General features: G+C 51.1%; 8 protein-coding genes across 8 annotated transcripts; 5 read left to right on the forward strand and 3 right to left on the reverse strand.

Annotated features, from left to right (window-relative positions):
* Positions 1-148: 148 nt before the first annotated feature.
* Positions 149-1,435, reverse strand: Z517_02715 (uncharacterized protein; the record flags this gene model as incomplete). The annotated part of the gene is made up of 1 exon (XM_013431824.1): positions 149-1,435. The coding sequence occupies one exon, from the start codon at positions 1,433-1,435 to the stop codon at positions 149-151; it is 1,287 nt and encodes a 428-aa protein (XP_013287278.1).
* Positions 1,436-2,196: 761 nt separating this feature from the next.
* Z517_02716 (inorganic pyrophosphatase) lies at positions 2,197-3,339 on the forward strand (the record flags this gene model as incomplete). The annotated part of the gene is made up of 5 exons (XM_013431825.1): positions 2,197-2,394; positions 2,465-2,584; positions 2,640-2,822; positions 2,878-3,250; positions 3,302-3,339. 5 exons carry the CDS (start codon positions 2,197-2,199, stop codon positions 3,337-3,339), a joined length of 912 nt encoding a protein of 303 aa, XP_013287279.1.
* Positions 3,340-3,948: 609 nt separating this feature from the next.
* On the forward strand, positions 3,949-5,873 carry Z517_02717 (uncharacterized protein; the record flags this gene model as incomplete). Its single annotated transcript, XM_013431826.1, has 4 exons — positions 3,949-4,046; positions 4,115-4,134; positions 4,205-4,901; positions 4,964-5,873. 4 exons carry the CDS (start codon positions 3,949-3,951, stop codon positions 5,871-5,873), a joined length of 1,725 nt encoding a protein of 574 aa, XP_013287280.1.
* A 1,070-nt stretch (positions 5,874-6,943) lies between these two features.
* Positions 6,944-8,059, forward strand: Z517_02718 (uncharacterized protein; the record flags this gene model as incomplete). The annotated part of the gene is made up of 3 exons (XM_013431827.1): positions 6,944-7,079; positions 7,159-7,800; positions 7,932-8,059. 3 exons carry the CDS (start codon positions 6,944-6,946, stop codon positions 8,057-8,059), a joined length of 906 nt encoding a protein of 301 aa, XP_013287281.1.
* A 1,098-nt stretch (positions 8,060-9,157) lies between these two features.
* Positions 9,158-9,959, reverse strand: Z517_02719 (60S ribosomal protein L33-A; the record flags this gene model as incomplete). The annotated part of the gene is made up of 3 exons (XM_013431828.1): positions 9,158-9,356; positions 9,680-9,785; positions 9,935-9,959. The coding sequence occupies 3 exons, from the start codon at positions 9,957-9,959 to the stop codon at positions 9,158-9,160; spliced, it is 330 nt and encodes a 109-aa protein (XP_013287282.1).
* Positions 9,960-11,362: 1,403 nt separating this feature from the next.
* Z517_02720 (glucose-6-phosphate 1-dehydrogenase) lies at positions 11,363-13,204 on the forward strand (the record flags this gene model as incomplete). Its single annotated transcript, XM_013431829.1, has 5 exons — positions 11,363-11,406; positions 11,520-11,613; positions 11,686-12,083; positions 12,144-13,030; positions 13,095-13,204. 5 exons carry the CDS (start codon positions 11,363-11,365, stop codon positions 13,202-13,204), a joined length of 1,533 nt encoding a protein of 510 aa, XP_013287283.1.
* A 4,529-nt stretch (positions 13,205-17,733) lies between these two features.
* Positions 17,734-18,982, forward strand: Z517_02721 (uncharacterized protein; the record flags this gene model as incomplete). The annotated part of the gene is made up of 4 exons (XM_013431830.1): positions 17,734-17,926; positions 17,983-18,060; positions 18,123-18,245; positions 18,294-18,982. 4 exons carry the CDS (start codon positions 17,734-17,736, stop codon positions 18,980-18,982), a joined length of 1,083 nt encoding a protein of 360 aa, XP_013287284.1.
* A 432-nt stretch (positions 18,983-19,414) lies between these two features.
* On the reverse strand, positions 19,415-19,898 carry Z517_02722 (uncharacterized protein; the record flags this gene model as incomplete). The annotated part of the gene is made up of 3 exons (XM_013431831.1): positions 19,415-19,548; positions 19,623-19,714; positions 19,795-19,898. 3 exons carry the CDS (start codon positions 19,896-19,898, stop codon positions 19,415-19,417), a joined length of 330 nt encoding a protein of 109 aa, XP_013287285.1.
* Between the last annotated feature and the right edge of the window lie 758 nt (positions 19,899-20,656).

Consider the following 20,656-nt stretch of genomic DNA (forward strand, 5'->3'; position numbering starts at 1 on the left):
CTTTTCTGCACGTCTTGTAGAAACCCACGCAGCGGGCGTACATGCCAATTCAGGCGTGGTGCAACGAAAGTGGTGGTTTCGTTCTGGATCAAAAGCGATTCCAGACTTTGAGAATCGGTGCCCATGGACGTACACTGTCACTGCCAGCTCACGCTGTTACCGCCAAAGCACCCTGGCCAACTCCATCGAATCCTGCATTCTCTGCTGCGATTTCGCCCTTTTGCTTCTTGTTCCGCTCCTGGTGAATGTGTTCGTTCTCGTCACTTCTTTGTTCCAGGACCCTCTTCTTTTCTTGTTTCTTCAAATGGTTCTCTCGGTTCTCCTGTCTGTGCTGTCGCTTGATATCTGCTTTGGTTGTTTGTGGAGTTCCCAGACCAAGAATGTGATCGATCTCTGCTGCCTTCGCCACAATCTCGGGGTCAGAAATCTCCAGAAGCGAAATGGCTTCTTGATAGCTTCGCGACTTTTGAACCGGTTGGTATGCCGGATTCTTTCCAGGCATGAGCTGAGACAAGAGAAATTTCGTGTTACCCCACTTATTCTCGACACTCATCGCAAGCTGCAAATACTCTTTGACCACCTCTCGCCACGGTGCCAATCCACCGTTCTCCTTGCTGCGAAAAACTGATGAATTGGCTTCGGCGGCTGTGGCGATCATTGCCCCATCGACCCCATACTCCTTTGCCAAAGCCAACCCTTCCTCACGAGATCTCACGTCTCCGTTCATCAAGCAAGCGACTCCATGGCTTCTACATATATCACCGATCATCCGGAGCTGATCCCTGATAGCGCGCTCTCGCGGTCTCATTGGCGTAGTTCTGCAATGAATGGTCAAGCCGATGATGCCAGTTTTACACAGTTTGTTGACAAGCTCCGAGGTCAGTTCAGGTGTCTCTAATAACCGAATTTTGACGCTGATACCGATCTCATGAGGCGTTCCCACTTTCGTGACGAGAGCTGTGAGGATGTTGCACAGATGATCAGGAGTCCGAAGCAGTGCCGCGCCCATACCACCTGAAGTAGAGAAAGGTTTTGGACACCCAGCATTCACGTCAATCCCACGAACATACGGAGCAACGAGTGTCGCAGCTTGAACGGCGTAGTCGGGCGAAGCGGTGCCAATCTGATATATTAATTTGTCCGACTCTCTCTGTGGGTCAATGCGGTATATCACACTTGTTGAATTGTTGTTGGAAGTCCGCGTCCATTCTATGCAGCCAGTGCGAGGGTTGGTATTCTGAGTAGTTCCAATCATAGATCGATCAACCGTCTCCGGACCCCATACCAGGTCAGCACCGTATTTGAGAGCCAGAAGACGTGATGGAAGTTCCCCGGACCGAACCATGGGAGCGAGAACTATCTTTCCCCGGTAGTCAATGCCTTTCGCGGGAATAGGGAGATGAGGAACATCTTTGAATGGGAGTGGGGTTGCCATTCTCGGAGCTAGAGAGGGCCAAAGGTAGTCTAGGAGGGATAGAGTGCGTCGTAACAGAGACTGCGGCCGAACAACATGGCCGACAGTCATAAGGAGCGCAGTGGTGAATCAAATGTGGAAAAGCCAAATAAACGATTTGTCCGCAGATCTAGAGACGTCGCAATTGCGCAGGCGGCAAACATGTACGGGTATCACGTGGAGATAAAGTCCATCTTCCATCACGTGAAGATAGCTAAAAACTCGGGATCGACTGTGGCAACACAGTCATCGATACCAGATCAAAATTCAATAGTATTTTCGGAGTATGGGAAGCTCTGGTCGTTCTCACCGACCGAGGTGGAAATATTAATGTTGCACAATCGTAAGGCGAGACTAAAGTCCTAGATCCCTCGGATAGTAAGTCTAGTCTGGCCTATTTCATCCTTCATATGCACATGTCTCGAGTGTCTGGCATTCTGTCTAGAAGTCACACTTCGCGCACCTGCAGCAGCCTTCCGGATTTCTCGTCCATTCACAACCAGTCGTCATTTCACCGCCAATTGTCAACACTGTGCCTCCCACCCCGCGCCCCTACCTCCAACAAGGTTGCTCATCGTTACCTCACTGGCACATTCGCCCTGGCTTCCACCAAGCCGACAGAAAATTCCATCTCTCCTCCCCTCCGCCACTCCACCTCTACAACCATAGCTTCCCAACGTTCAGAAGCCATTGCTCGGCACCTCTCTACTTCTGCTTCATTACCACGTCCAGCGTCCGCCACGATGTCGTACAGTAAACAGCCTTCGGAATACCAGCCCAGAAAAATTGGTGCTCTTCACACAAATGAGTTCAGGTGCTACATTGAGAAAGATGGCACTCCGGTCTCGCCCTTCCATGACATTCCTCTCTATGCAAACGAGCAGCAAACAATTTTGAACATGGTCGTCGAGATCCCCCGATGGTCCAACGCAAAACTGGAGGTAAGAAATCTCGAACTTCGAACTTCCAAAGTCTTCAAAAATGTAAATGCAGTGGCTGACCGCTCGCCAGATCTCCAAAGACGAATTCCTGAACCCCATCAAGCAAGACGTCAAGAAAGGGAAGCTCCGATTCGTTCGCAACTGCTTTCCTCACAAAGGCTACCTCTGGAACTATGGTGCTTTCCCAAGAGTGAGTGGCGGTCAAGGACGAAAGAGATGGGATTCAAAAGTTAACCAGTTCACAGACCTGGGAGGATCCCAACGTCGTACACCCTGAAACCAAGGCCAAGGGTGATAACGACCCATTGGATGTCTGCGAAATTGGTGAGCTGGTTGGATACACTGGTCAGATCAAGCAGGTCAAGGTCCTTGGTGTCATGGCACTTCTCGATGAAGAAGAGACTGACTGGAAGATCATTGTCATTGATGTGAGTTGTCAAAGCCCGTATCTTTTTCATCCTTCCAATGCTAATATCGCTACAGGTCAACGATCCTCTTGCCCCCAAGCTGAACGATATCGAAGACGTCGAGCGACATCTTCCTGGCCTGCTCCGAGCGACAAACGAATGGTTCCGCATCTACAAGATCCCAGATGGAAAGCCTGAGAACCAATTCGCCTTCAGTGGTGAATGCAAGAACAAGAAGTACGCCGAGGAGATTATCCGTGAATGCAGTGACGCTTGGGAACGTCTGGTCACCGGCAAGCAACAACGTGGTGATATCAATTTGGCCAATGTCACGAATACCGGCTCCCCAGATCGTGTCGATCCATCTCAACTCTCCAAGATCCCTCCGGGACAGAACATCCCCCCTGCGCCAATCGACGGCAGCGTTGACAAGTGGTTCTTCATCTCCGGTGCGGCTGTCTGATCTGTGGCGCCTTACATTGTTGGCTGATTTCATCCAGGGAGTGGTGCAACCTCGGAAGATTACGTGAAGAAGTGATGGCCAGGCCTGAATAGAGCGTGGAATTCGCAGTCTTAGTCACAGACGACCCATTGTCATAGACCAAAAACATATGTCAATTTATGTAGCTGACCCAGCCAGGAAGGAGAATGGTTGCATAAGGAGTGCCTGGGTGATCGATCACCACGTGGGTGCCACAATCTAAACCTTCCACATCTGTTATCCGGAGCATTTACAAGCGTAAAAGTAATAGTCCGAAGGTTCACACCCTTGAAACCAGAGCACCCAGCTCGCCAGGATCACTGGTCCGGGGTGCCTGATTTTTGGCACACTGATCTCGTCAATCATTGTGTGCTCGTTGCGAAGAGGACAGAATACGTCATTGCGGACAAACAGAAACGCGTCTGCGCAACCTTTTACATATTCATTATGTGACACGCGACCTCCAAGACAAAATGGCATCCACCGCCGAGATAAGGAAATCCCCCTTTTCCAGGGCCATGGAATCTAATATTATACCCTCGTGGCCGTCGCTGGTGACAGAAGAGAACTTGCAGTTCTTACGATCCAGTGCGCCCATATCTTTGTTACCGACGCGGTCAGCGCAACACGGTTTCCTCCCATTCTTTCCCTCCTCCCCTCGATGAAATGGAGAAAACTGCAACATGGAGTGGCACGCCCTCCATCAAAGGCTCAACTCAAGCCATCCGTATGTGCTTGCTCGCCGCCTCGCTGGTCGGCATTCAGTATGTGACACTACTTCCCTCCCGGTTTTAGCAACGAATCTGTGAAACTGACAAGTGCTCAACAAAAGGTTCTGCTGGGGCTTGGAGAGTATGTCCCTCTCCTTGGACAAATTAGTCCGGTGTTCATTCCATTCCGCACGCTAACAGCAGTTTGACAGTGACTTACGGAACTCCCTATCTTCTCCAGCTCGGTCTCACAAAGTCGAAAACATCCCTAGTATGGATCGCAGGACCACTTTCAGGCTTGATCATGCAACCAATTGTTGGGGCTTACGCGGATAAATCAACGTCAAGATACGGCAGGCGAAGACCTTATATGGTCGGGGGTGCCATAGTCACAGGTGGCGGATTGCTGCTGCTGGGCTGGACATCTGAATTTGTGGGCTGCTTCCTACCCGAAGGCGACATGAAAAAGACCATGACCATCCTGGTCGCCGTTATGTGCATTTATACCCTCGATTTTTCAATCAATGCAGTTCAGGCGTGTTGTCGCAGCTTGATTGTCGATACATTACCGGTCTCGCAGCAACAATCTGGATCTGCGTGGGCATCGAGGCTGGTCGCAGCAGGTCATCTAGCCAGCTACTTCGTCGGCACTTTTGATCTGGTTGCGATGTTCCCACCTTGGATGGGAGGTGACACTCAATTCAAGAAAATGACGGTTATTGCAACATTGATTTTATGGTCCACCGTGGGCATAAGCTGTTGGGCTGTTACAGAGAGAGTGAGGTTACCTAGCGAGAACGACCATACCTCGGTGAAAGAGGTACTCTTAGGTCTTGCGCGGAAGACATTTGACCTCCCTACACGCATACGAGCTATATGCTGGGTACAATTCTGGAACTGGGTTGGATGGTGAGTTAAATGCCCTTAGTGGTTGTCAGCGACGGGCGAGAGACTAATGTACCGGTTCTAAGGTTTCCCTTCCTGTTCTACTCAAGCACATTCGTCGGAGAAATCTACTATCGCTACGAGGCTCCTGCTCGCGAACTGGGTGTCGAGGATGAACAAGACTCTCTGGGGAATGTCGGCCGGATAGGTAGCCTCGCATTGGTGTTTTTCTCCTTGACCACCTTCTGTGCGTCGGTCATATTCCCATTCCTCATCAAATCACCGGAAGCACCCGATACGAAATTTACCCCTAGGCCCCCTGCTTCGATTCCCAAATTTTTCCAAAAGATTTTAGCGGCGGCATACGACATTCGACCCGATTTGATATCGGCGTGGAGTTTATCGAATCTTTCCTTTGCCATCATCACGATATTTGCCCCATGGGTCCGGACACTTCCTTCTGCAAGCTTCCTGGTAGCTGCTTGTGGCGTACCCTGGGCCATATCGTGCTGGGCACCATTTGGCCTGCTGGGTATCGAAATCAATAAGCTGTCTTCTGGATTTCCTACCAATATCAGTGGTTCAACTGTGCCTGGTTATACCGCTGTCCGTGGCAGCATCGATGAGAACTACGGTGTCGAGATGGAAATCGCGCGACAACATCGCAGGACCTTTTCCGAGGATGTGCTGCGACTCAATCATCCCGATGAAGGTGACGCCCATTCCTCAACAGGAGAGCTTGCGGGCGTCTACCTGGGTGTGTTGAATGTATATACAACGCTGCCACAATTTGTCGGGACGTTTGTCAGTTGGATTGTCTTCTCGATCCTAGAACCAAGCCAGCATTCCCCAGTCGCTGATGAGGTCTCCAACCATGATCGGTGGCTCAATCTGAAAAAGAACGCGCCGAATGCAATCGCCGTGTGTATGTTCATCGGAGCGTTGTGCTCCTTGATCTCAGCCGAAGCTGCTAGACGGCTGAAGCACTTGACTTGATAAAAGCCTTGTCATGTGGAATACGACTTCATTGCAGCCATTCCTGTCCAGTTGACTTTCGTGGCAAAAGAGATTATTGAGACCACTTGACCTGAGCACCTCGATCTATAAAGAACAATGTCCTACCTGATAAGATCACACTAATCACCCGGAACGGACGGCTCCAGTGCAATAGGGACTCAACAAGCATCGCCCCCAGTTGGGCGTTCTCTAGATGAGGCTAGAGAGTGGCTGGCTCTGCTCCCATTCCACCATTGGACAACTAAGTTGCGCGACCCCTGTTCGCTCCGCCGCCTCAGCCCATTGTCTCGACCAGCCCTGCAGAGAGTTGCCAGTTTCGTTCAGCATTTTCACACCAAGCCTAGTCCAAAGCCGGTCTCATTGGTCGTCATCTCAATCCGGCTCCATCAGCTACATTCTCTTTCTACCAGAACTTTTGCTCTTTATATACCAAAGTGGCTTACCCCGCTGGAACTTGTTTGGGGATACTTGATCGTGTATTCACGGAAGAAGCTCAACTGCCTCATTGACCGTGAAGGTGCGCAACGAACGCTTTGAACGACATATATGAAAAAGGCCAGGCTTGCGCTACCTAATGCGGCCAGACCCAATCATCCTCAGAAACACCCGCATGGCCAATCTACTTCGACGATGTTGGCTTCCCTTGAAGTCCCTCACTGAAGCTCTTGACCACTAGTAAGGGTGGTGCCAGTTCATGCAGGCTCTCATTCGAGAACCCTCAACAGGTGGATACCTTGTAGGACTCATTGGGGTCATGTACAGCAGAATACGAGATTCCTGCAAGCCTCTTGAGGCTTCGAATCAGGCACAGCCCCCACCAAACACATGTCTTCCCATCATGTCGCCTACCGGGCAAACATGGTCGTATATATTGCCCTGCTAATCGCAATGTTCCAGCCCGATGATCTTTACTCGATCAAAGTCTCTCAAAGCAGAATCATTCGCCAGTGTCGGTAGGACTGTATTTGCTGGCTCCCACATCACAGTCATTTCAGCGCCTCAGCCTTATCCAGCCAGCTGCCAGCCTACTTACCCGGCACCCTGTTGATATGGCCAACAATGTCAATTGTATGCCACAGGGCCTTGTTGACAGAGCTGACCTCACCAACTGTCCCACAACCTACTCTCTCCTTGCGTCGATTGCTATCTTCAACGCCGAAGTAGCCCTACTGTCCTTGATCTTTGGTAAGACTCCGTGTGTTCGCACCAAGTTATCCCTCTGTTTTGTCCCACTCATGACAAGCTAACATCAGCCTGCTGGTAGGCCACGAGCGAGTCCGCAGAGCCGTTGCCCGGTACAGCTGCTTTCCCAGCGCTCGGTGGACACCTTTTGCGGGTGTTGTCACAGCCATTATATCTATCGCGGCCATGTTTGCTGCTACCTACCTTCTCCGAAACAATGGCTTTCGTCCCAATGCCTTCATGCTCTTCGGCTTCTGGACCATGCGACCCCGAGCCACCGTCTTTACGCTCCTATACTTTATCATCGCCCGCGTGTGCTTTGGCCAAAAGGGAAACCAGAATACTTATTTGTGGTCGCTTAAGGACCATACAGTTGAGGACACACTGCTCAACATATTCAGTCTGCCTTTTGCGCTCTGGTATATCCTGCATCGACCCGATAATTTGAGCGCTGGTGTCTGTTCAGACAACACCTCATACCTGCGCTTCTGGAATTCCTTCTATGCCATCGCCGGTGCCGGTGCAATCAGTGTGCTCCTCGGGGTGGTTATGTTGGGCCACGCCTGTTCGAGGAGCAGGAAGGAGCGCGCCAATGGCATCATGTATAACATGGTTGGGTACATCGATGCGGATTCACCGCTGTCGACATTCTGGAGATTCGTCTTTACTGTTGCCGGCATCACCATGGTCGGCGTCTTTGCAACGAATTGGGTCATCTGGAGCAGTAAGCTTTGATCCTTCCCCCCCCCCCCCCCCCCCCCCCCCCCCCCCCCCCCCCCCCCCCCCCCGGGTCTCCTCCTATAGCACCATGAGGTACCCGTTTTATGCATGTTACTGACTCGATGTTTCGAACAGCATTCGTCATCAACGCGGGAACCGACTTCTGTCCCGGCAGCGTCGTCGGGGAAGGCGTTGCCTGGGGTGTCGCCCTCTTCGCCAACGCCCTAGTCCGACCTCTGATCGGAGGACCCGACTCTTCATGAAATCGTCTTGTCTTTGTCAAATTTTTGGCCGGAAAAACAATATATTAGGGCGGCTGCATTCTTGTGATATACGGCGTATTTGTGTATAGATAGACGCACTATTTCTGTCCGCGAGGGAGCGAGCCATCAGCGTCACGAACGTTGCGACTTTTGGGGCACTTTTACTTGGACGTGAGCATTTCGCCGGCGAGCGAGAACTTTGGGATCGCCTTGGCCACCTACAGTATGTACGTGTCCTCGGGCTGGTGAGACTGGGTCGGTACATGATAGATGTGGAGTAATGTAATATATCGTTATGGCTACGACATGACACATCGAAGGGTTTTTTTTTCTGAGTTGAGGTTCAAAACTTATCGAGTAGCTCTCCTTACTCGTAACCTACCCACTCTTTCTCATTGAGGGGGTCGCAAACCTGGCGTCGGAGTGGAAAGTCACGACAAGCTCATGCTCGAGCGATTTCAAGTGAGTATCTCGAGGAGCATGAGGGTCTTGAAGCAGAGAAGGGCAGGAAAGCAAGGAAAAAAAGAAAAGAAAAGAGCAGGGAGGGTGAGTAACTCGACTCACTCCTCTTGCCCTAGAGCCGACAATGTTGAAAGATTCTCTTTTTTTTGTGTGTGTCATTCCGTAGCACATGCATAATGAAACAAATGCTGCGCTGGGGGAAACTCGCGACCAAGTTGACTAGTCATTTTTGCGCCCATTGTGCCTCTTCCCGTGAATGCCATGCAGCAGCAGCAGCAATCGCACCACTCCCGGCATCTCAGCATTCCCACCATTTCTTGTGCCAAGGGGCATCACCTTCGAGGGGAGCCAAAGGCCCACAGTGACAGGCTTCGTTGTCTAGCTCAACCTCTTAAGCATACCAGGCATAGGGCGATTACGAGACTTTCTCCCCATCATACCTCGCATGCACCGAGGCTGATATCTCTTTCGCTTGCGCCTCGTTCGTGATCGGTCAATCATGTTTCTTACTCGCCCCTCTCACCAGTCCATCCATTCCCAATGCCCATCACCACTCATCCGACGCCCGGGAGGACATCTTCTGGCGTGGGGAAATCAGCACCACTCCCCCCTCCCATCCACTCAAAGGCAACCAACTCATATCGAACTGGGATAAAGCATGATCCGCACGCCCGCGCCGAAACTCTTGGGTGGGAGGTTATGTCGGAATTTGGCGCGCACGATGCCGCTGTTGCCGTGAGGGCGGGTGACTTTTCCCCAGATCACGCGGATCTTGCTGCCTTGTCGTTCTGCCGAAGCACGGTAGACATATGCAACGCGTTTGCCCAGGTAGAATCTGCAGTATCACAAGTTAGTGAACAAAATCGTTTCAAGGCTCGCAAGATTTTCAGTTCAGCAAACTGCATATCCCTCAAAAAAAAAAGAACGTGGGGCGAGAATGTAAATCGAGGACGGAGGAAAGTTGCGTGGTATCTGGAGCTGGAACTCTAGAAAGAGCGAGGTGCGTATTCGAGGTATGCGCAAAGGGATGATCCCAAGCTCTCAAACCCCGATCCTCCTCTTTTGCTCTGTCCCTTTCCTTCGAATTGACCACGTATCGAGGAAGTGAAGAAGATAGAGATAGACAGCGCGGTTGCTCAGATTGAGGCAGAAACATACTTTGCAGCATTCGTGTCATCGACACCTTCGATCTTGAGTAGCGATGTGTTTGGGTTCGTGTTGCGCTTGCCTCGCTGGTAGGAGAGGTGCTTGCCCTTCACATATACTATACGGCGCCAGGATGGTCAGCTTTGATCCCAACACATTCTTGCCGCCTTGCTGATTGCACCAATGTCATGGTCAAATCCCAATTGCGACATTTGATGTTCTTTACAGGGAACAGCAGGGAGAGTGTAGTCGGGGGGATGCACGTACATCTGTGGCCGCCGGCGGAGACCATCTTGACGGCGTGAGAACTGGTTGACGACGAAAAGCTGAAAGTGAATGGGACGTGGTCGATTCTTTGGATGTCTCGTCCAACTCTCGAAATGTTGGTGGTTGTGACTGCGGTCTTTGCCTACGAAAATTGGGATTGTGTGCAACTAGTCTGTGTCAAGCTTAGCCTGCCAAGATTTCGTTAAATCACGTGATTCGATTTGGATTTCTAGCTGTTCCGCCGAGATTTACCTTTTATATCGAGGGTGCCACGGCGCCAAAGTAGACTATTCCTAAATTGTCCACAAAATCGGTCAAGGAATCACCGTTGCGTGCCGTCGCAGAGACCATGGAATAATAACAGGCTAATACTCTGGTGCCTCGGCAATCAAGCGGCTCGATTTCTCTTTGAGGAATCTATTTCTCAGCTGCGAAACCTACAACCATCTCCACTGAGCGAAGACGATGGTAAGCTGGCTCTGGACAAGGCATTGTTGGACCAAACCAATCCAGAGAGCTCAATGGCATTCCAGAAACTGTCCAGACTTAGAAATCTGCAGGGAGAAGGCGATTACATAAGGGTGGTACAGTGACGAAGCAACTCAATCTCCTCGACAGGCAAACACGAGGAAAGGTCAGATGGGTTCTCAGGGGATAGCCGAAGATTCCGCCTGGTGAGGGTGGCAGATGGGTTCTCGATAGGCTAGGAAACGACACCAAGCGGAGGGTGCTTCAGTCATGGGCTTTCATGGGTGCGGCGGCTGGCATGCTGACTGATTAGTGACGAAATGTGCCATCTGGGTCTTGCTTGTCAAGATATACTTGCATTGATAAAACTCATGCCGCCTGCGCTGAGCAGTGATATGCCTGTCGTTTCATTTTTCGTCTCTGCTGTAGGTGCTGATAGCACTCGAAACGTCAACGAAAACTCACCAATATCCATAGTGCCTCAACACCGGGATTGTTATTGCCGAGCCAAACTCCGGAGGGCGGTCTCGAAGCATTCGCGGGGCACCAAGGGACAAATTTAAGGTGTAGGGAAGGAGCTGCCTGAACAACCAAGGTAACTATCTACCGCCCCAGTGCCTTTGCTGTCCTCCCCCCGTGCAAAGTGCGCTCTGCCCCACCATCACCGTCAAACATTACTCAACTTTCAGCCCAGCATTGAGTAGCGGCACCTCATCAATCTCGACCGCGGCGGAACTACTCACAGCATCAGAGTCCGGCTTCCGCAGTCATTGCCCAAATTCCCCCATTGTTATTTCCGGCGACCAGCACAGCTTTGTCACCCTGGCGCCGCTAATCGTCCATCCCACCGCATATTGACAGAACACCATCTCAGTAAATTTTTGAGCCGACTTTTTCTGCTGATCTCACTTCCATCTCTATCTCATTCATTCATTAACATCGCCTATTACTTCAGTCACCATGGCCGACACCATCATTCATGCCGATGAGCTGGGAGATGCAGGGTGAGTACATCGGTAAAGGCACGGCGGTGTCGATTCCCGCTCTCCCCCACCCCCCCGACGTCCTTAGAAAATTGTTGAATGGGATCTCACTAATGCGGACCACCGTTTGACAGTTCCATCGAACTCAAGGAGAACACGGTTATAGTTGTGCTCGGCGCTTCGGGTGATCTGGCAAAGAAGAAAACCTTCCCAGCACTGTTCGGCCTGGTCAGTTCCACGTTGCCCTCCCATTGAATTTGTGGTGTTTGAGAAGGTTGACTGACACGTCTACAACGACAGTTTCGCAACAAATTCCTCCCCAAAGACATCAAGATCATCGGATATGCCCGAACCAAAATGGATCACGCTGAATACCTGCGAAGAGTTCGATCCTACATAAAGACTCCTACAAAAGATATTGAGGAACAACTCGACCAATTTTGTTCTGTCTGCACATACATTGCTGGGCAATACGACCAAGATGAGCCATTCCAGACCCTGAACAAACATATCGAAGAGATTGAGAAGGATCGCAAGGAGGGCAACAGAGTCTTCTACATGGCCCTCCCTCCCAGCGTCTTCATCACAGTCTCGGAACACCTCAAGCGCAACTGCTACCCCACAAAGGGCATCGCCAGAATTATCATTGAGAAGCCGTTTGGCAAGGATTTGGCAAGTTCACGGCAGTTGCAGAAGGCGTAAGTGGCAAGCTTGTATCGTCGGCAACTGCAGCCAGACTGACCTTGGAATTTGCGCAGCCTCGAGCCCGATTGGAAAGAAGAAGAGATCTTCCGTATCGACCACTACCTCGGGAAGGAAATGGTGAAGAACTTGCTCATCCTCAGATTTGGTAACGAGTTTCTCGGGGCGACCTGGAACCGCAACCACATCGACAACGTCCAGATCACGTTCAAGGAGCCTTTTGGTACTGAAGGACGAGGTGGTTATTTCGACGAGTTCGGTATCATTCGTGATGTCATGCAGAACCACTTACTACAAGTCTTGACTCTCCTCGCTATGGAAAGGCCAATCTCTTTCTCCGCTGAAGACATCCGTGATGAAAAAGTCAGAGTCTTGAGGGCTATCCCAGCCATCGAGCCTAAGAACACCATCATTGGACAGTACGCAAAGTCTCTAGATGGGACCAAACCTGCGTACAAGGAAGATGACACAGTCCCCAAGGACTCGCGGTGTCCGACGTTCTGCTCGTTGGTAACCTTCATCAAGAATGAACGCTGGGACGGTGTGCCCTTCATTCTGAAGGCCGGCAAAGCTCTTAACGAGCAGAAGACTGAGATTCGCGTACAATTCAAGGATGTCACCTCGGGTATTTTCAAGGATATTCCTCGCAACGAACTCGTCATCCGCATTCAGCCCAACGAATCCGTCTATCTTAAGATGAACTCGAAGCTTCCCGGCTTGTCCATGCAGACGGTTGTCACTGAGCTGGATCTTACCTACCGTCGCCGCTTCTCAGACCTTAAGATTCCTGAGGCGTACGAGAGTCTGATCCTCGATGCGATGAAAGGAGATCATTCCAACTTCGTCCGTGACGATGAGTTGGATGCCAGCTGGAGGATCTTCACGCCGTTGTTGCAGTACCTGGACACCAAAAAGGACATTGTGCCAATGGAATATCCTTATGGTAAGCCTCGTCCTGCTCGAAAAGTTTCTTGCTAGATTGCAGCTAACATGATCCCTCCCTGCAGGCTCTCGTGGTCCGGCTGTCCTGGATGAGTTCATCGCCGCCTATGGCTACAAGTTCAGCGACGCCGCTGGATACCAGTGGAACACCCAGAGCACGCCCAACAAGTTGTAGACTGGACTTTTGGACCTACAGTCTCATTTATCCTTATCTACATCGATCCCGTTGGAATGTTGCATGAGCGGGCGAGCTTGCGTACTTGAAAAGCGATCTTCTGGGTAGAATGTGGAAGCTCGAATTCAGGCCCCGCTCCTGGTATTGGCGAGAGGTCTCGACGACCAATGTGTTGCGCAGTTATGCAGAAGGCGAGAGACAGTTGAGAGCTACAGGGTATGCTTTTGCGTTGGCGTCTGCGAGTGGCTCGGGCAAGGCAAGGCTGGCATTGACACTAGGACGAGATCAACCAATTTTCTAGCACCAATGTGATGCACGTAGGCAGCGTGGCAGCACCCGATAGATAGACATAAGCTACACATACAGTCTTTTTATCTGCAAAGGCTAGCAACGTAAAAGCCAGTGGAGTTTGGGAGTGTCCTTGGGTTCCCTCGAAGAAACTCACGCACGTGCATTACGAAACTTGGATCTTCTGCGAGCACCCCTAGGTCTCCGGACTGGAACCGTTCTTGACTTCTATACCCCTCTTTTTTTTGACCGTGGGATCGTCTTCAGCACATGATCCCTGTGTCTGGTTGTGTATAATATTGCAAACGGACATTAGTCAATTGGCGACGCTCCACCAGATTTGATCGATATGCTAGTTCAACCCTGCAGGGGAAGGACGCTGAGCATCTTCGGTATCAGCGCTTCCTGTAGAATGTCATCCCTGGCCCAAAGGTTGGCGAGATATCGACCCTAGGCCGGGAGGAGGACCCCAGCGAAATTGTAGTTGAGGTCGTCCAGTCCATTTTTGAAAGCGGTGATCGTTTGGGCCATGTAAAGGGGACATCTTCCTGGGTACCACCGCACTGTGGGCCAGAACGAAGCCGTGGGTAAGACATTCTCATCATAAAGAGCGTTCCCTTGTCGTCGTCCCGCCGCTGACCTACCGCATGTGTTTCCACATAATGCGCACGGCTGTATTGGAAAAGTATAGGTGAATGATCTCGTTTGTTACACGAATAAACGACGTTTATTCGTGTTGAATAGACCTGCCTTTCGTCCTGAAAGAAGTAGACTTCCTTTTCGTGGTCATCTCATCGGGGAGGAACTCCTGCTCACAAGGTTCAAAGGGCAGCGTTGCCACGTCATGATATGATATCCAAAAACACAAAAACACAGAGATATTCTGCACCTTTCTCTCACAGACCTTTTGTCATTGGATGGACAGCAAATACCACGATTGTCGATGTCGATGTCGACGTCGATGTCGTGCATTTGCCAAGTGTCGACCCTGTAAGCTATTTCCGGACGGCATTGCTTAGATGGTGCCATCAGTACTGTGAGGGGGGGTGGTATTCACAAAGGGTACCAGCCAGGTAGTCACCGTAGTGTGATGCCAGGATGGAGGAGGGGTAAATGTGAACAGATAGATACACGCCCGCCGATGTACGAGGTACATGTACATACATACCTACCTCCAACTCGATGGAAGGGGCGAGGGAGAGTATGTTTGATCTTCAGGAGGTTGTTTCAGAAGATCGTTCTCGAACGAGTTCTAGCATTCGCGATCGTCCGCTACGAGTTTCTCAGGACCTCGAGAGGGTCTTGGGAGAGCCACCTGCTGGTCTTACCTGGGTATGGAGCTGTGGATGGTGGATGGTGATGTCACTGGAGCTTTTCATGTTGGTAGTTACCGAGAGAAGCCACATGGCGTGGCAGAGCAGACCGGAACATGCTGCAGCGGGGGAGGGACATATGTGTGTATGTGGTGGCTTGAGGGCACGTCCTGTGGATGCTTGATAACCTCGATTGTGGCTGTACCTAGGGCCATCCATGCCTTGGATTTATACGAAGTACTAACTCAGTACTCGGTAGGCTTGTCTGGTGTACAAGGTAGAGAACACCGAGCAACTGCTTTCTGCTTTTGGTCGGAAAGCAATACATGGTAGGGCCTTTTGTACTTTCATACCTATCAAACTATTCTCTGTGGAGGCGCAGATATCATTGGCTCGGTGCCTGGCAAACAAGCCATGCTAGCAGCTAGTCGGTAGAGATGGAGCTCCGGGCTCTAAATTACACCAGAATAAGAATTAATGAAGGCCTCTCATGATAACAAGCATTCACTTCGGAAGCTCCGGGTGGCAGAACCACGGTTTTATGCTCTGGCAAAGATGGAGAACGGCAGCTTGTGCCTGAGACCCATAACTCCGACGAGGGATTCCACCGTGATACTTGATAGTTCAATCGATGAGCTTCCTTTCGGTCAAACAAGGTTAAGGTTGGACGGATCAGCCACGGAAGATGCAGCATGTCTCAGAAGTCATGATGCAAAAGGTGTCTTGGTACAGCGGGTCGGCTGCATGCTAAGCTGCAAAGTCAATGCGAATATACGTATGCAACAGGAGAAGAGAATTCTGATGGGGGGATGGGGGAAGAGAGAGTGGGCCGGACAGTGTTTGGAAAGAAGAGAAAAATGCTGAAGAAGCTGAAAAGCCGAAGACCACGGTGGGTAAAGAGACTTGACGGACGCGGCTATGGCTCCATCGCGTGTTTGAATCTTCTTTCTGCTGGGCTTCCTCTTCTAGTGTGGGCCGCGCGTCCTTCCAGGGACAAGAAGATTTGGGGGATGCTGGTGATGCGAAACAGAGAGTGAGACGGAGTTTTGAGGTGCGCCAAATGCCAGTTACAACCAGATGCCAGCAGTGCCAGTGATGCCAGTTCTTGATTTTTGGCACAAACAGAAGCGTTTAACGAGGAAGCTAGAGACGGGACGAGTTAGACAGAGATCGGGGGGTCGGGGCTCGGGGCTTTCGTCTTGCTCTCTTCCTTGTTTGTATCATGGTACTTGTCACTTGTATGCTCAATGATGGCAGGCGTCGCATCCACGCGGATCTTGTCAGAGAAAATTGGGGGATTTGTGTCCTAGTGGAACCAAAGGCAACGTTTTGTGGTGCATTTCTGCTGCAGTTGAGAACCCTAACCCGCGATATTGTGAGACTGCCATGGCATGATTGGCGATGATTTTCAGACCAGGTGTGAGATGCGGTGGCAGATATGTCGCCAGGATGCCTGGCCTGGGTCTGAGATTGCCAACTACGCGAGGATCATGATAGGAACCCATGTCCGCAGTGTCGCAGGGAGGGAGGCCTTTTACTCTGAACGTACTGACAGGTCTGTTCACAGATTCCGCAAAAAAACTTGTACAAGGAGAAGTTAGAGAGCTAGTTTCACTCACTATGGAGCAGTCAGGTACCTCCTTGTACGAGTAGAAATGGAGAGTACATACCTGGAGGGTTGGAGTTGTCGAAAAGAGAGATGGGTAAAATACTAAGGTCAGTGAAGAAAGAGAGAGAGAGGGGGGAGGGAAGTGGGAGGGTGGTGTGGACAGCCAACGGCCGCCGTATTGGAGGGCAGAGCGGGCGTCTTCCAGGTCTACCGTGACCTATCGATAGAGGGGATGGCAGCCAAGGGACCATTTACCGGCCACAGTCCACAATCCAGAGACAACCCCTGCACAGACCAACAGACCCAGCCGTGTAACCCACAAAACCCAGGCACAAAGGTGACAGGGAGGCTAGTGACACCTTACCAAGCCCAGTATCGCGCAATCGGCGCTTGGGGGTGTTGTTGGGCCCGGTGGCACCAGTGCCACCCGTGGTGTGTTGGTGGCCCCAGGGCGAGTGCGAGTAATGCGCGAATCTTCTCCATTCCAATGGCAGCCAAATGTCCCTTCGCTGGGCTTGTGGGATGCATATCCGCATAACATTTGATATAGGACCATGCTGAAGCTGTTGCTCCCGAACCTTTCTTTCTTTCTTGTTGAGCTTGATGTTTCCTAGGTCTTTGCTCTGGATTCTGTCGTTCCGCGACTATTCCCGTGCGTTCTGACTCCGTCCATCTGGTCTAGAATCGAACCCCTCGTTCAACGGAGCTCTCTTTCTTTTCTTATTTCACTTAAAATCATTTCATTTCAGCGCCCCCAGCCCTCGCGCGGCAGACAGGAACTGCTGGGGACCAGCACGAAGGAATAAAATCCAACGCTTTACGTCAGTCGCTACGCAATCGGAAAATCGTGGGCACGTCTCACCACCTGGTCTTTGCTGCCCTGTTGTGGCTTGTTGCGGACCCTCCGTCCTGAAACAAATCTTCGCCAGCGACATCATCCCTGTCACTAATAAATCCTCCGCCAGCCACCTGAGCGTTCCATACCACCTCGAGCAACAAGAAACCGTCACGTCGTGCTGGCCACTGTCGAGGCATTACAGGATTCCTCAGGGTGTCGCTGCACAAAGCAATAATATCACCGACCCTCCCTCACACCTGATCGCCTCCCGTCCTTTCGTCGTGTCGACAAACTCCTTCAATCGCGGTTATTCAATCTTGGTCTAAATACCAACCACCCGCTCACACAATCTCACAAATCCTTTTGCGCCCCGTCGTCGATATCCACCCCTCGCCCGCGTCGGATAACTTATCCTAGTCCATCCAACTTTGAATCAGTTTCTTCTTATCTCGACGTGTTTATCACCGGCACCATGACAACCATGTCTCCTCCAATCTCCCCACAACCCTCCGAGACCCGCCCGCGGGCTGGGACAGCCATGAGCTTTTCTTCCCAGCGTTCCCGTCGCAGTAACTCTTCAACGGGCAAGATCGACCTCACGGAGACTTCGCGGGATAAGAAGAGATTGAATACGAAGGCTGATCCTTCAAAAGCCATAACTGAGGCCACCCCAGGTCAGCGCGCCTCTGTTGTTGCTGATAGACAAACAAGTATTGACTTTGTATCACAGTGGAACAAGCACAGGAAGCATCTACGGTGGATGATTTGCGCAAGATGTTGCACAAGGACAACGAAGGCAATGTCATCAGTGAGTGATTCCTCAGGACATCTGGCGTCTTGGAGTCCGTCTGTTCTAATCGGGCTCGATAGCCGACCCTGACCGTTCCAACCCTACCCGTCATCGCCTGGAGCGCCCTCTTGACACCATCCGTGCATTCAACGCAGCTGCAGAGGGGACCACTTCACGTCGTACGTCCATGAATAGCAGGCCAGGTATGTTTGGACTCGGCACACTAGATGAGCCATAACTGATTTCTGTAGGTTCTCAAGTCGGCTGGAATGGAGATATGAACCGCAGAACCAGCTATTACTCAAACAATGGCTATTCTCCGCAGCGACCACGAATGTCGCCAGCTGGTGGCTACTACCGCAACTCATCATACGGATTTGGCCCACAGAGTGCAGTTGAAGAATCTCCAGGGTCGTCCCAAATGTTTGCCAGACCCCCTATGCGTCAACAAACCTACCCGTATCCAGGCTCTCACCAGAACGGGAACCCGAATGGTCATCAAAATGGATATCATAACGGAGAGAGTCCTGTGTCATACCACTCATACCACCAGTCCTACGAGACAATGACCTCCGGCTCAGAGGAGTATGGAAAATCCACGAACCCCAGTTCCCAGAACAGCTCCTTTGATCAGCTCCACCAACTACGCACCAAGCCCGAAGATTTCACGCCAGAGAACCCGTACGCAAACGAAATCAAGTTTAACCAGGTATCTCCGACAAAGCCACTCACATCATATGGATTTGGTGAAGACCACTATGGTCAGGAGATGGCACCTCCAGCAGTCCCAAGCAAAGGATTCGCTCTTCCAGCCCCAAACAATCCTCGGCAACCTATTCCGCTTAATTCTTCTCCAACCGATATGACATCACCCACTAATGCCACTTCCACCAAGAAGCAGAGCTGGATCAAACGGAGGTTCAGCAGACGAGATCATTGACAGGACACCCGACTGGGCAACTAGAGCTGATACCCTCTTCATTTTCGGCGCCTGGTAAAACACTCCATCGACTTCACTGGCGTTCTCCTTGCATAAGACACGGGGGGTTTGTGTAGCTGGGGCAGGAGCGCTCTTTTTACGACTAATGTTTGATGTAATTCTTGAATGATGGGTTGGAAATGAGTCGACGTGGCTGTCACATCAGCAACGGTGGCATGAAAAGGTGTATTACATGTGTGATGGCTCTGCAGGCTTTGGGGAAATACGAGCTGTGAAGCTGAGGAAGGGCACGCTCTCGCAAAACATATTGTGCAGGTCACACGTTTTTCCATAGCCCTGCATAAAAATCTGGACATGACACAATCCCGCTCCTCTCACAGGTCGGTAAAGAGCTTGAAAGGCTACTTCTTCAGTCTCGTGGTCCTCGGCCTGCTATTGAGCTTTTTTGAGTTTCTTTTCTGCTTCGATATTCTCGCTGTCGTCTTCTTTCCAGGCCACGATAATGTAGCCGATCAGGACAACATTCGCTACCACAGCAGCAAAGGCGCCAGAATATATGGCATTTCCTGGTTTGCTTTTAGTATAAAATCATGCAAAAGGATCAATCGGCCGTCCTTGCGACAGCCATCGCATCGCCTACCTCTAAAGACAGAATTGAGCAAAAGAAAGTATGAGCCGATTGGCGCACAGATCATGGCCACGGTGAAGGCGAGAAGCTTGTAGATGACGGCGCTACATTTTGTGTCAGGTTGCCATACGTGAGGCAAGGCAGTTCTTTTTGTCGGAGCCCTCAACTTCTTGTGTGCACTTACGCTGGAACGGCTGGCGATGTATCAGAGACTTGGTCAGAGGGTAGCGGGCCACCTTGTGCCTGCGAGATGGTTTTCTCGCTGGCATTATTACGTCGGGTCGCCATGGTCGCCTGCGTCGGGTAGAGAGAAAAGCCTCCTGTCGTCGCCCTGGCGCAAGGAGGGAAAGGGACTGTCGAGGTGAGAGATCTGGCGAGACAGGCGGCGGACGGACATTGAAGAGCCAGAGAGCCAAATACGAGTACAAGGCAGGCAGGCACGGATTTTAATGGGGCTCTGTCTGACAAAAAGGAAGATTCAATGCTAGATTACGGCGAGCTACATCGTACTTTTCCATTTGAACGAGTCCTCTAGAAAATCTGTGGAAGTTGTGGCGCAGGCGTCCCATTCTGCGCCAAAGTATATGGTTAGCTGCATATTCTTTTCTCAAGGAGATGTTTTATTCTTCTGAGCGGTACTATTCGCCTGCTCATGTCTGCGATGCAGCCCTGTTGGATGCCGGCCTCGGGCGCGCGAGGGGAATTCAGATGATTAAGCTTGGCATGACGCGCTCACGCCTGGACGCGTCGATTCGAAAGACGGACGAGGGGGTCCACAGTAGTAGAGCAGGTGTTGGGAAATGTATTATACCCGTAATGTTGAGGAGCTTTTCCAGGTCGGAATTTGGGAATACCAACAGAGCCAAGAGCCTAGATTATTAGCCATCTTATAGTGCTTCAATTGACATTTTAACCCCTCTGATTTTCTCAAGGCGATAGCTAATACCTACAAGTAAACTGGCATGCTGAATGTATCCAAGTAGGACACCGGTCCAGGTGCATGGACAGCCTACAATGGCCTGCCTCATTAATAGGACCATCCCGGT

This window comes from Fonsecaea pedrosoi (genome assembly GCF_000835455.1).
Source record: "Fonsecaea pedrosoi CBS 271.37 unplaced genomic scaffold supercont1.2, whole genome shotgun sequence".
Taxonomy (NCBI): Eukaryota; Fungi; Ascomycota; class Eurotiomycetes; order Chaetothyriales; family Herpotrichiellaceae; genus Fonsecaea; species Fonsecaea pedrosoi.